The sequence below is a fragment of the Odontesthes bonariensis genome, chromosome 21 (assembly GCF_027942865.1).
Source record: "Odontesthes bonariensis isolate fOdoBon6 chromosome 21, fOdoBon6.hap1, whole genome shotgun sequence".
Classification (NCBI taxonomy): domain Eukaryota; kingdom Metazoa; phylum Chordata; class Actinopteri; order Atheriniformes; family Atherinopsidae; genus Odontesthes; species Odontesthes bonariensis.
Window position 1 is genome coordinate 23,598,798 of NC_134526.1, and position 14,986 is coordinate 23,613,783.

The 14,986-nt window shown below is 41.5% G+C and overlaps 1 protein-coding gene across 3 annotated transcripts; it reads left to right on the plus strand.

Annotated features, from left to right (window-relative positions):
- Window positions 1-768: 768 nt before the first annotated feature.
- On the plus strand, window positions 769-14,741 carry LOC142371695 (caspase recruitment domain-containing protein 10). 3 transcript variants are annotated; one of them, XM_075454419.1, is made up of 24 exons: window positions 769-1,026; window positions 3,211-3,450; window positions 4,808-4,945; window positions 5,998-6,184; window positions 6,382-6,520; window positions 7,116-7,322; window positions 7,418-7,537; window positions 7,677-7,802; window positions 8,819-8,995; window positions 9,074-9,178; window positions 9,600-9,636; window positions 9,794-9,831; window positions 9,915-10,003; window positions 10,083-10,129; window positions 10,225-10,345; window positions 11,527-11,710; window positions 11,930-12,053; window positions 12,164-12,404; window positions 12,579-12,648; window positions 12,772-12,874; window positions 12,977-13,135; window positions 13,234-13,346; window positions 13,444-13,559; window positions 13,771-14,741. In XM_075454419.1, exons 1-24 carry the CDS (start codon window positions 1,020-1,022, stop codon window positions 13,976-13,978), a joined length of 3,096 nt encoding a protein of 1,031 aa, XP_075310534.1. In that variant the 5' UTR covers window positions 769-1,019; the 3' UTR covers window positions 13,979-14,741. The 3 variants fall into 3 exon arrangements, with proteins under 3 accessions (XP_075310534.1, XP_075310535.1, XP_075310536.1); XM_075454420.1 differs by having other exon boundaries at window positions 12,579-12,645; XM_075454421.1 differs by having other exon boundaries at window positions 7,418-7,525.
- Window positions 14,742-14,986: the final 245 nt, after the last annotated feature.

Consider the following 14,986-nt stretch of genomic DNA (forward strand, 5'->3'; position numbering starts at 1 on the left):
TACACGTAATTTACATTTATAGATAGATATCAAACAAAGCATTTCATTGCTATTTTCATAGCATTTCCCCTCTTAATGTGCACAGCTTTAATCATGACACAAACGCAACGCTCATCAGGCTGTAATATTGCGAGTAGCTACAGTATGTTGCACACCTATAACATAATTATTTTTGCACTTGTTTGTACTTGTTTGAGTCATTCCCTGAGTGCATGGCTCGGCTGCGCTGCTTATAGTCTAGTGCTTATCTCCATTAGTTACAGTCAGTCTGGTGTAAGTTCAAGAGACAGTATAACCATAGGTGAACAAGCATTAAACTTCTACTAGGGTGAAACTGTTTCATTGTGATGTAACAGACCGCAACGGGTTCAGAAACTGATGTTACTAATCTGCTTTTCCAGGACACAGTCATACAAATCAAACCTCTGCCTCTTGTTTAATAAGGTCTGCATTCGATTGGTGAGGGACACCTGGAGGGTGATTCATAAAGCTGATGAGTCACATTGTCTTCGAGACATTTTTTGTCACAAATTGTTTTCCCTATTTCTAGCGCTACAGTACCTCACGGGCTGGGTGGGCATACTTTTCCTAACTTCAGAATTCATTTTACAGCACTGACGGTTTAAGGTTAAAACACAGTTTATGTGGCTTTGTGAGACGACAAGCATTAGTTGAAAGCGCCATCTAGTGCTTGAGGACTCCACTGAACGAATACTTGCTTTCCATCGAACCATACGTGCCAATTACTGTCAGTGGAAGAAGTATCGACGAAGAGGTGACAAGCGGGGGATTTTCTTCCCCACCTCCGGGCTGGTCAGAGTGGCTCATTTGGAGCAGTGCGCCTACATGTGCGTGCGTAAAGGAGGGACCTGCGCGTACGAGGAGTGAGGAGGCGCCCACATACTGTCTAATGACTTCACTCCTGGGTTTCACTCGTGACTAGTATTTGTATGCGAGTGTGATGTCGAAGACTTGAATACACCGCTCTTTACTTGGTCTCATACTTACAGAAAGAGGACATGAGTGGTAAGTCAACATTTAAAATTTCAGTATTTCGGTATAGTCCAGTATCTCAATATTAATGGTCATACTGTCCGTTGCAAATGTGTCACAGGGAAATAATTGACAGACTTGCAACTGTTCCATCAATTAGTAACGTCAGAGCAGCGCGTTAAACGGCGCCAGGAGTGCGCTTTAATTCTGTTAGACACATGGTATCAGTGGTGAGGTTTTGAAGTCCGGATTCCAATCTGTGGCCAAAAAAAAATTAAGTGATCTAAAGATCATATTTCGCAGTGTAATCAACCACATATTGTTGGTTAGAATCCTCAGACACGTGCAGGTCTGTAATACAATGTCAAATGTTAAAAATCAAGGGCAATCAGTTAAGCACCTTGAATTTACTATTTTGGTTAATTTCTCACAACATTATTAAAACTCCCTATGAATTTATTAAGTCATGTTAAATACTGATTTCCATTGTATGTCCTTCCAAATTTCACGTTATATGTGAACTCTTTTTTTTCAAACCACCTGAATCAACAGTGAAAATATACATCTGACATTGTAAAAGATATATATATATATATATATATATATATATATATATATTTGATTTTATTAAGTTTCCAACATTTTTAAACAAGAAAAGTAAAAAAATAAATGAAATTTCATCAAGTCCAGTTATATAAAATGACTGAACAGTACGATGAAAAGTTATTATCATTAGTTGCCTTCTTTTTTATTTCTTATTTTGTTATTAGAGTACAATTCTGTGCCATTGATACTTAGTCAGAATATAAAGCATTCTTATTACAGAGCACCTATTTTGAATAGCTGAGATGATGGTAAGTCCAGGAAAGTTTTTGCTCTTCATAAACGTGTTTTCTTTAACCGTATAGATTGCTAATAATCACATGAGGACAAAGTCTGAATAGACTGTTTTAGGGGTAATGACAGAGATTCCAGACCAACATGCCATGACCTGCCTGTTAGCTCTGATGAGCTGCAGAAAGCTGCTGCTGGCACTCGCTTCACCCGATTCATCCGTTAACAACAGAGAGCTGCGATAAATAATAATCCGAAGACTGATTTGCCTTTAGGTCTTTCATTGAAAAGCAGGATCCACAGCAGTTCTCACGGGAACATGTGTTGTTAAAGTGTGCCCGTCTCAGCAGTTTATGCCTGGACATTGAAAATGAATCAAAGCTTTCTTTACACTGCAACAGTACAAAAAAAAAAGAGAGATTCACCACCTCTTATTACATGTAGATAAATCATAAAGAATTCAATCAGTTTTAGGTTAAATATTTATGTAGCTACAAATTCCTGCTGCTTCAGTTGTGTTTACTTTCTCTTATTGCTTTCTGAGGCGAATTGAGCTGAGAAAGCTTTTGTCTGTGGTCCTCTCGTGTGTTTTTAGGTGTGCTACATGAGTCACGCAAGTGTTTTCATTCCTGCGCTCTGAGACAATGACCTACAAAGAGTCCTCCCCCTCCTCTGTGACCCGCACAGCACCAGAGCCTTTTGGTCCACCACACTTAAACTATAGTCTGAAGCTGCAGTTTTATCCAAGCTACTTTTCATTTCTAGAACACCTCACCGAAGATTTGTCGCAGTTTGGAGCTTTAAGACCATATCAGATCATCCAGGGGAAAAGCTTCAGGCTGGTGTTGTGTTTCCTATACCCCCAGAGCATTCCTTTGGAAGATTTCCAGTAAAGAGCTCCATCTCATTACCTCATTACCATGCAGCAGAGCTAATAATCCTTTCCAAATATTTATTTAGGGACACATTGTGTTGAGGAAAGAAAATTACCATGTTGGCAGTTTCAATAAGCTCTCTTAAGTTATTTTGAAATAGTTCATAAAGGCTTATTTGTGTTAGAATGAGAGAAAACAAATCTACAGCGAATCCTCTTTTGATGGTATCAGAGATATAGATAAAAGTAGTCAGACAAAAACAAACTCCAGTGGAATTCTCAGTGGGAAAAGTATTTAGTCTGTGACTGGTTGAAATGTGACCGTAACAGACACATGGTCAACACTAGCAAACATGTCTTTAGAAAATAAATGATATTCAATGTAAAGTGAATAAAAAAGAACACATTAATGCCTCTTCTCCCACTTCAATGCAGGTTTTTTTTCACTTCATGCCTAACCAAACTCTTCTACAAAAGTCTTGAAATGGGAAGTATTGTGTCTTCCGCAGGTATCACAGATTGGGAGGAGTGTGATGCAGTTCAGGAGGAGGCGCGCTCTTCTCTCCTGTGGTCGGAGGAGCGCTGCGAGGAGCTGTGGGATCGCGTGGAGGGAGTGCGACACAAGCTCACCCGCATCCTCCACCCGGCCAAGCTCACCCCGTATCTGCGCCAGTGCAAGGTCATCGATGAGCAGGATGAGGACGAAGTGCTCAACTCCACGCAGTACCCTCTGCGCATCAGCAAGGCTGGTGAGAGCTTGCTCATCGAATAAGCAGTTTTAGATCAAATGACCGGGTTTGATTAATTTTGTCAACACATCAAATTCAAAGAGTGGAAGATGAGGTAAAGATATGCTGCTGTGTAAAAGAATAGGTCGTTTGGCCTGTTGAGTTGGACTGTTCAGTCTTATGAACATAACTAAAGCACTTAAACTGCTGATGACGTCTGAGTCATGATTCAAGTCTGAGCACACAGATATAACAACCACATTCACATATAGTCCTCCCCAAATTTGTTTTGAGGTTATAGAGCAAAGACATTTGCTTGAGAGTTATTAGGCTGTCCTTCATGTCACAGTAGCCATACATCTATGTCTATGCCATATGAAAGACCTGGGATTTTTCTGGAACGTACAATATCCTTCGATCCCATGGTTTTCCATATCAGACAAATGAAAATCATCTGGTACAACCTCAGATGAACAGCAACGCATGACCTATTACACTATGTTATTATTTAATGAACAAAAGCTAATCCAAAAAGTTGTGTGTGAAAACCGTCTAAGATCTTTAATGATCTTCTGGGAACGTTATAAGACTATTTCCAAACTATCCATCATTCTATGATAAGAAAGATTATTTATATGTGGAAAACATTCACCACAGTTGCCAGTTGGCTCAGCAAGTTCAGTTAGCACGCTAAATATGAACGTCCTTGACAGTATGATTAGAAAAAGACTGAACAAGTATGGCTTATTTGGAAGACTTATAGAAGAGAGCTTAGGCTTCTGGGACCAAATCATTTTTGATTATGTCCTGATATATAAAACCTTGGAAGTGAAAGAGAATGTTTGTTCTTTTTCACAACTATCTAACCCTTTATGAAAGAAATCATAGGGAAATGTGAAAAAAACTAACAGCTTTCAAGTGTTTATTTGCCTAATAGACAAAAAAAAACCCAGTAGTATTAAATGATCTAGGTAAACTCATAATGAAGAGACTTTCAAGTGAATGACTGTGCAGTCAGGCCAGGAAGAAGTAAAGATAAATGTTGCAGCAAGATAAACCAACAGGAACTTAGACAGTTAGAGGATGATGTAAGTAATAAAAGAGAGAGACAGGAAGAGAGAATGAGGAGTGTAGCAAGATAAAGACGATAAAGATAAAGGGGCAGATGTTGCCAATAAAATTTCTACATCTGACCCAACTCACACTGTTTCTCGTTTATCAGCCATTAATCATGGGCATGTTTGAAAAGCCTATGAACTATAACTACAGCGGTGATGACACTCTCATCGAAGCATTTCTGTGGGTACACTGCATCAGCTGTGGAGGTTTGCAGTTCTGTGGGGTGGACATGAAAGTATGTTCTTCTTTTGTCGGTCAGGTCGCTTGCTGGACATTCTCCGGGGTCAGGGCCAGCGAGGCCTTCAGGCCTTCATGGAGTCACTGGAGTTTTACCATCCGGAACAGTACACGCAGCTGACCGGAGAGCAGCCCACGCAGCGATGCTCCCTCATACTGGGCAAGCAGTGATTTCTTTACATCTCGACTGATAGAATGTGGGGGCAGAAAAAGACACACTAGACTTTTAAATGAACTTCAGGCTTAAGAAAAGTCACCCAAACACTTGCATGACATGTTAGGATGTTCTCTAAATTAAAGAGCCCATATGATGCTCATTTACAGCTTCAACATTTTGTTTTGGACGTCTATAAGATTAAGTTGTGCTGTGCTGTTTTAAATGTTCTGTTGTAGTTTGTGTCTCTTTAAGGCCCCCCTCCCAAAAAGCTCAGTCTGCTCTGATTGGTTAGTGGATCAAAACTGCAAGCCAACTAGTCATTAGGCAACCATTGTTTCATGTTGATGTACAGTACCAATCCAAACACTTTTTATTACTCAAACACTCATTGGGACTATAGATTAGTTGTGGAAGAAAAGCCTGTATTACAAACGAGACGTTTCAGGCAGTTTAGAAGGCGTCTTCTGTAGAAGAGAGTAACTCCCAATAACACACTGGAGGACTGAGAAGAGCCTAAACAGCATGATGTGACATCTTTAAGGGGAGTTATTTTGACTTTGCGTTCGGAAAAGACGAGGTTATCTGGCTGCGATACCAGGATTTCCATGTGTTTTCATTTAAATCGTTGGAAATAAATGCTCACATTTGCATCAGTTTTTCACTGAAATATTTCAGTAAAAATGTAGATATTTAATTAGATTGGAAACAAATCTACTTGTTAGTTTTAGACATTTCCTCTTCTTGATGCCCCAAAAATATTCTTTGTCCCATTTGTATTTGGTAGGCATCAAACTTTTAAAAGTCGTGTCTTCAAATTTTAATACGAGCAGCAAGGACGTTTAGAGACATGGACCTAAAAAGCGAATAACAGTTATCTTTTCGATCCAGAAACTTGTGTTTTATGTTATCTACTTGTTATCAAGATAGTGAGTACTGCCAAGCTGAGCTCCGAGCTTTTTTTCCTCACACATTAAACAAGTTTCTATTTTGAGAATGAGATTCCAATTTGCACGACAGCCTCCATGATAACAACCTCCGACTGTTTTCCTCCCCAGATGAGGAAGGTCCAGAGGGTTTGACCCAGTTTCTGCTGCTGGAGGTGCGTAAACTGAGGGAGCAGCTTCGAAACAGCCGCCTGTGTGAGCGTCGCCTGTCTCACCGCTGTCGGATGGCGGAGGATGAACGGAGCAGAGCTGAACGTAAAGCTCAGGAGTTACGGCATGACAGACTGCAGCTTGAAAGGTTTGAATCACTTCACCAGATGGCTTAGTTTGTTCCTGTAAGCTATTTGCATTGCATAGAGGCTGTCTCACAGAACTATGGTTAACAGACAAGAGACTAACAGATTTATATTGGTAGCTACATTTTTTCTGTGCATTGTTTTTCATCAACATTGGAAATGGTAAAAATTTAAGCACTGGATGATGTGTGATCTGAAGGCTGCGTCAGGACTCGGAGTCGGCCAGTCGAGAGCTCGGAAAACTGAAGGACAGACACCTGGAGCAGGCTGTGAAGTACTCCAGGGCTTTGGAGGAGCAAGGCAAAGCGACTGCTCGTGAGAGGGAACTGCTAAGGCAGGTAGGTGGGTAGGTAAGGAGCACTATAGGTACAAGGGAAGAGAAAAAAATCCATAATTTTTTGTGAAAGACTCAGAGCAAGTGGAAAATAGTTAATGTTTCGCTTGACGGCATGAGAAGTCAGCAAATAACTGTGCCCAAGGCAGTTTAAAAGAAACTGCTTCAGCTGGCACGCAGCTGCAACCAGAGCTGAACGGAGCACTTTAGGACCCCTGTGTAGATGTTATCAGCCGCATTTATTTAATCTGTGCTGTCAGAACATGGCGGCGGCACTGCCGAGATACCGGCACCTTAAATGATAATAACAATATTAGGCAAGGCAAGGCATCTTTATTTATATAGCGCATTTCATACCACAGGCAACTCAATGTGCATCTGGAGTTGCTGTCCAGATGCACAATTCCACCTATCACACTGAGATAGGCCGAGATCAAACTGAATCCTCAGTCTGTTGCACCGGCTTTCTAGTCTCCTCCAGTGAGACGACTGATTTTAGAACCAAACAGCTAGTTATGCTCCTGTTACCTAACACCACATACAGAAGGGTGTTAAAAAAATGTGTTTGGGTAATTTAGTTTTGTTCTTTCTTCAAACAGGTAGAGGAGCTAAAGTCCAGGCTGACAGAAGCAGACAAACAAACAACTGATACTCCGGCAAAGACCAAGACAAACACCTCTGTCTGCAATGGAATCAATGGCTCTCCACCTGCTCTACCTCAGAAGCCGTTGCGTCGCATTGAGGTTCAGAAAGCTGACAGGACAGGAACTCAAACCAGGAACTCAGTTCCCTCCACTGGAGTCATTGTGTGTTTGTGATTATGCACTCTTTATCATTTGAAAACATATTTGTATTTGCTTTTTTAGTGTGTTTCTATAAGTAATGTTTCTCTTAATCTCAGGCTCTGATGGATATTCTGCAGCAGGACCGCAGAGAGGCTGCAGAACAAAGACAAGAACTGTGTGATATGGTCACAAGGCTACAGGGAGAACTACAGAACGCTGAGGAGGTCAGGGACACGGTGAAGACCTGTAGCACATTGCCATAATCCATAGACTAAAGGGGTCAAATTGTCGCTACGCGTTCATTTAATTTTTTCCAATGTAAACGGGATTGTTCTGCCTTTAGATAAATTGTGTAATCGCAAACTGTGTTTTCAGTTGGAGTCACAGTGTGAGCAGCTACAGCTGAAAGTGAGGACTCTCCAGCTGGACTGGGAGACAGAGCAGAAGAGGAGTGTGTCTTATTTCAACCAAATCATGGAATTGGAAAAGGAGAGAGACCAGGTCAGTGTGAACAGAGGAAGCAGTTAATTCAGTCTGGCCTCATGGTTACCAAGTGGACGGTGCCTTCAACCCCAAAGAGGGCGTATGTATGCTGAGGGTCACTGTCACTCTAATTGAACAACCTCTATCTCTGTTGTTGCTGGTTTTCCTCATGGGTTTGCCTATATTTTGCACAGATCCCACCAGTCTTCCATGACCCACTGATGAGAAACATTAGCACAAAATGATGCTTCCACCATCGTGCTTCACTGTGAGCATAGTGCTCCTGGGGTCATGGGTTTTTGCCACATGTTGTGTTTTCCTTGATGCTCTAAAGGTTCAGTTTTAGTCTCATATATACTAAAGCCCCTTCTTCCTCTTGTTTAGGGGAGTCTCTCATATGACACTTGGTCTAGTCCAAACATGTTTTGTTTTTTTTAAGCAATGGCCACATTGGCACAAAGATGATTCTTGTGGAGTGCTTAAACCGGTCCCATGGACAGACAGTTTGTAGCTCCTTCACTGTTACCTTTGGCATCTTTGCTACTACTTAGATTAAAGCCCTTATTGGATGGTATGTGAATTTTGTCAGCTTGCCATTTCTTGATGAATTTGTTGTGGTGCCATATTCTTTCTTAATATTGATTATTGATTTAATGGTGCTATGAGTGATATAACCCAACCTCAGTCTGTACTTCTCCAGAACTTTGTTCCTGACCTGTTTGGAGAACTCTTTCATTTTTATTGTGCCGCTTATAACTTTGGGTTTCAAAACTAAGGGGATGAATTGCGCTACTTTTAACTTGATTCACCAAATTGGACCGAAAACTGTCCCTTTAAATTACAGAAAGAAAAAACGTCAAAAGGGTTTGAATGTTTTTTCAGGGCACTGTAGCTCTGCCCAACAAAGTTTCCTACCATGTCAGAGTTCCTCTGGGCATTTAATTTTATATAAACTGTATTATTTTAAAGCTGCTCTAACTAATTCTTACGGCATTCAAATGTCATTTTCTGCCTTTTTTTCATCCTTTCTCCAGGCTCTGCGTAGTCGAGACAGCCTGCAGCTGGAGTACACCGACTGCCTGCTGGATAAGAATCGTCTGCGTAAACGGATTGCAGAGCTGCAGGCCAGCCTGGAACAACAGGAGAGAGAGCTGGAAAGAGAGCGGGAGAGATGCCGGGAGCAAGTGGAGCAGAGCCCCTGTCTGCACTGTGTAAGTAGACACAGAACTGTCCTCTCAATGCCAACATAGACCTGCGTAAACATCTATTGTTCCCTGTCTTCGCCCCAGTCCCACCTGTCTCTTTGGAGTGAGGATCAGTGCTTTGGACCTTGCTGTTCCCTTGACCTGGATCTGAGCCCCCAGGTCAGCGGCACCTATCTGGTGCAAAGAAAGGTCAGTTCTGTTTTTTTTTCCCTGATCGACATCACAATTTTATTTAGCTAATTGACAGCAGCAGGATCACCACCGCTCTAGTTATAATCCATATGTATAATCAGTGGTGTCCTGGTGATTGTATGCTTTGTATTTGTGTTTTAGTCTCTGTGGATGTAGTGTAAATACTTTCTTGCATATTGTAAGACATCGTATCCGCAAGTCACAGCTCTGCTTGTCCTGCACAAACACGTTTTCTCCTGCTGTTATTGTGTTACGTAAGGAATGCACCATCTGCACTTCAGATTTCTTCAGCTAAGCTAGGATGTTATTGTTTTTAACAGTAACTCATTCTTATGCAAACCTTGACATGTTTCTACCCGCACGATATCTCTGACTAGCTGTGAGGTCAAACTATTAACCCACATTTTCTGTGCCCCAGGCGCTCTCTGGTGGCCAAACCAATGACAACTCAGAGGGTAAGTTGTCTGCACTGATTGCTGGAAGTTCCTTCTTTAGTTTTTTTTGTTGGGAAAATGGAATTTGCATTTCTTCTTCTGTCTACATAAAGTAACTCATAACTGGGCTGAGTGAGGAGGGTTACTAAAACTCAACGTCCCCTGTGTTGATTCACAGGTTCACGTTCCACCTCGGAGGAGAATCTCCTGTCAACGGTGAGTTTCAAAGCTCTTGACTTCAGCAAATTAACTGGGGCTCAAAATCATCAGTATATCAGTATTTACCTCTGTCCCCTCAGACAAATGACGATGAAAAGGAAATCAATCGCCTCTCCACTTTTCCCTTTCCTCCTTGTGCGAACTCCATCAACCGACGTTTTAACGCAGAGTGAGTAATTGGTTCATTCTTACTTAAACCTCGCCTTAATTTCATTTTATTAGCATCCTTCTTGTTTTTCTCCACAAAGGTTTGACATGGACTCCTGGGGTAGTGATGAAAATGATAACATTCCAGGTATATTCAAAATTATTCATTTTCTGGGGGTTTTTTTTTCACGTGCATGGAGTTCGTTGTAAGTGCAAATTCAGAAGGCTTCCTGGTGTTTTCAGGTGAGCAGAGTGAACCCTCTCTGTGTGATTCCTGGACCTCCTTACACTCTCATCCCTTCCCCCCTGACTTGGTCAACCTGGCCACAGTTTCTTCACACCAACCCATTCCCGGAGTTTCCAGGTACCACCATACAAATTTGAGGGGAAAAGTTGCCTAAAAACACTGACCGTACTGGCATCTTCCTGCCCAATAACCAGTCACTCACATGCTCCTCCTGTAACATAAAGGTTGAGAGTGGGGTCAGATGAGCCAGTGGACGAGCTGACCCAACCATGCACTTTTACTGTCATCTGACTATTCATTTTGAAAGCACCCATCATTTCTGCAGAAATGGGAGGAGCGATAAGCACTAATTTCCTTTAAAAACTTTCTTTTTTGTTCATCAAAGTAAAACTTTGACATGCCAGATGTAATGGCTGCTACACTTTTTTTAAATTTCGTTTTATACTTAATCTTTTGACTACAGTGTCAAGTGGCGTTTATTTATTAATTCTATTCCAGTTTTGATACGTCTTTATTCAACAAACCTTCTTTAATCCATTTTTGGGAAGGGAACATCTTTGGTGTTCCAGAAGTTGTTTTAAGAAATCAAAAATAATTAGCGTGCGGACATTTCAACTTCGTTTGGTTAGTTTCGTGTCGTTTAGTCAGCTTTATGAAAACAAATTTGGTTGTTTGTAAAGGGAAAATAGATTTTTAACTTAGTGTTTCAAACAAAGAAAGAATTATCTTTAAAATAGTCATTTTGGTTTCATTTCAATTTAATCAGATGTTCAGTTTACCCATAGAGGGCGCTTTTGTCACACATTAATTCTTTTTTGCTTTTTTAATGCTGATAATAACGTCCTGAAATTTTTGTTAGATGCTTTCATTGGATTTCTATCTTAATTTCTCTTATCACAAGGACCACGTTAGTTAAAAATGGCTCTTACCCCACTCTCCCCTGACCTTATTTGGAGAATGATGATGCAGCTGAACAACCTAATTCACAAATTTGAGTATAGAACATCTTAAGGGATTTGTCTTGTGAAGGTTAAAGGTTATACTCTTAAGACAGGGTCGTGGTTTATTACCCTGCTGTTTGTTCTTCATATGTTCTTTAGCAGATAGACCTGAGTGAAGTGCAAATATTCTGATCTGAATATTTGTGATGTGAGCACATTGTCTAAGGAATTTGTGGAGAAAATGGCGAGCAAAAAAGTCAACTTTTTGATTGTCAAAAGTGAATATAATCTTGGACTTTTGCCTAATGCACGTCGCACCCACCTTCTCTGTTGCTGCCTGTCTTTGCCATCTGTTAGGAACTCCACCTCTTCCTGCTCATCCTCTTCGAGTCCTCCCACCTCACCAAAGAATGGAAGAACCAGCCTAGCAGACAGTATCACGATAGTTGGAGGGAATCGAACGGGGATCTTTGTCAGCCATGTGCAAACTGGCTCTCCAGCTGAACAATGTGGACTAAAGGAGGGCAGCGAGCTGCTGGAGGTGTGTGTCTGTGTGGTGAAGAAAACGTGCATGATTTTGAATAAACGCTTTGCAAATAAATTCTGTGCTTTCGCTCATGCCTATATGTACATGGCACAGTGACATTCTAGCTGTGTCACCTATGCAAGCTCTTAAAATGAAATAAACAACAACAGAGAAAGAGATGATTGTTTGAATGAGATGAAGACATGCAGGTTTGTTTGTTTTTTTGCTGTTTAGCTGGAGCGGGTTCTGTTTGGTGGGGGATGCGTGCTGCTAGGTCAGTGCACTGCTGAGGTGGCCCACTTTTCTCTTCAGTGGTGGACCGAACCGTCAATGCTCAAACACCAGAGCAACCAAGAGGGTGAGTCAGCAGGTTTGAAAATACACCTCTCCTCGTGACAGGAAAAAGGATGTGTATTCATGCCGCAGAAGGTTGAGGCTAATCTGTCGCGTTCTGTCTCCTGTCCTCAGCTTATTCCAAGCTGAGCTCCGAGCTTTCTTTGCCTAAATTCATGGGTGCTGACTCCTTCTATGTGCGTGTCAATCTCAACGTGGAGCCTCATGGTGAGCCGCCATGTCTGGGTGTTTCGTGTGATGACATTATACATGTCACAGACACAAGGTACAAAGGAAAATACCAGTGGCACTGTTCCCTGGTGGACCAGAGCACAGCCAAGCCCCTGCAGACGGGAACCATGCCCAACTACAACAGGTGTGCCAGTCAGACTATGATGTATTTCTGGCCAGTGCTAATGTGTGAGAGAGAAAAATGCATTACGATCTGGTATAAATCATAGCCTATCGTATGGATAGTATTAAAACTAAGCTGATAAGCACCAGCACATTGGAGTGTAAATGACCTAAATTACACCACTTTCTCTCTCAGGGCACAACAGCTGTTACTCATAAGGTTACGAAAAATGGCGCTGGAGCAAAAGGACCTGAAGAAGAAGGTGGTAAATCTGCTCATTTTGAGATTACCCAAACAGGATGCTTGATTTCAGTTTTGGTGCCCTAACTCAGCTCTTATACAAGACATTTAAAGCTAAGTGTTAGACATTTTTTCCACATTTTTGTAGTTTCTAAAGAAAACACCAGGCCGCGTCCGATTGGTCAAGGCAGTGGATCCCGGCTGCCGTGGGATCGGCTCCACTCAGCAGGTCCTTTACACACTCAGCAAGCGTAAGTTCCAGCCAAATGTTACTGGGCTGTAGCAACTTTTCATAAATGTATTTATTTATTTTTGTAATCATGCACTTCTCACATATGACCTTCCTCTTACAGGCCATGAGGAGCATTTAATCCCCTACAGTTTGGTGCAACCGGTGAAGATACAGACTAAGCGTCCGGTCATTTTCTCCCCGTCTCTTCTCTCCCGTGGTCTGATAGAGAGGCTGCTGCAACCAGCAGAGTCTGGCTTGAGGTTTAACACCTGCCCTCCAGGTGAGCACAACAATCTATAGACACCACATCACCTACACAGACAAAAATGACCATCACACTATGCACCGCATCATCCTCCGTCTGTTTCCTGTTTTTAGAGCCCATTCAAGCTTCAGAGAGACAAGACAGGAGCATCTTCTTGTTGGATTCCTGCAGTCCAGAGCAGGCTCTGGGCATACGGCTGCAGTCAATACATGATGTCATGAGCCAAGTAAAAACAACAGAGTGGTGTGTTTTTTTTCACCTCTCCATTGCTGAATGGACATTTCTGAACTTTATTGTTTTCTGTCTCTTTATCTCTGGTTCAGGACAGGCATTGTCTCCTGGAGCTGGGGCTGCCCAGTGTTGAGGGCTTACTGAGACAGGGGATTTATCCCATCGTCATCCATATTCGCCCTAAAAATAAAAAGCGCAAAAAGCTGAGGTAGGTGCACGCTCATTTGCTTTGCAAATAAAACTAGTTTAATGCTATTGTAAGTTCTTGCACGATTGTAACTGTATTCTGTTCAGTCTCATCTGGCATTCACATTGCAGAGAATAAAAACATGTATATGGCATCTGCAGGCAGTGAGACATTTTCTTGCAGAACCTCGTGTATTTATTCCAATATGTTTGTAATCTAACACTTAAAACAGGAAATTTTTTCCACGTTGTGGGAAAGACAATGTAATGGAGGAGGTGTGCCAGGCAGAGGAGCTGCAGCTGGAAACACTGCCCCTGCTTTACTACACCCTGGAGCCCAACACCTGGAGCTGCACCGAGGAGCTGCTGGAAGCCTTGTGCAATGCCATCGACAACCAGCAGAGAGCAGTAGCCTGGGTTGAGCTTGATAGACTGCAATAAAAGAGGCACGTGTCTAACTGTATTTATTCATTAGCATGAACTCAGTTCCCATGATGCCCTAGGGAGCTGATAACAGGTAGGAAGCCAGAGCAAGGACTCCACAGGGGCTACTATTTAATATGTGTGCCTTAAAATCTACCTAAAATTTCAAGTGATGCCATATCAGGCTTGTATTCATTCCTAGATACCTATTTTTTATTTTAATAATTAAAGTCTACAGAAGATGTCTACAACAGAAGAGACAAAAAAAAAGAGGCATACACTCATATTCATTTAAGCCTTGAACCACATAAGGATGGTAGATGACAGTTCAGATCCAGCCATAGAAAATTCTGTATCATACCATGTTGCTTAAGACAACTAAACTTAAGGTTTTACTATGTTACTGCATTGTCAAAATAACACTTGGGGCTCACACAAGGTGTCCTTTTTGAGAATATTTAGGCCATTCAGTTGTGCTTTGATTGGAACCGAAAGATGAGCACACAAAGAAGAATAAAAAGCTCCGAGTTAAGGGGATGGTTGTATGTAAACCATGAATATGTGATAGTCCGAATACTTATGGGCCGTTCTGTAAAACACTGTAATGCAAACCATGCTTCATTAAAAGCTACTGTGACGTTTATATGAGTAACACTTTATTACAGTAAAAAAATTTAGGTGAACAATGCATGACTGAAGTACATCTCAGTTTACACCACACTGTGATTTTTAAGTCTTTCTTTTATAATGTTTTTTTTAAAATAAATGAATACAAATCTAATTGACTCTGATTTTACCCATGAGCTCAAACAATATACATATATATTTATAAAAGAAGCAGGCAGGTACGGTATACATAACCAAGTAGCTGCAGTAGTGTACAGAAACATCTGGACTGAGTATATTTTGGAAGTCCCGAAGTCCAAGTTTTAGATACCTCCAAAATTGGTGGAGAATGACTGAGCTAAGGGTCTTGTAGGACTTCCAGATCCAGACCGACATTGGGATAACCAACCAGACATTGTG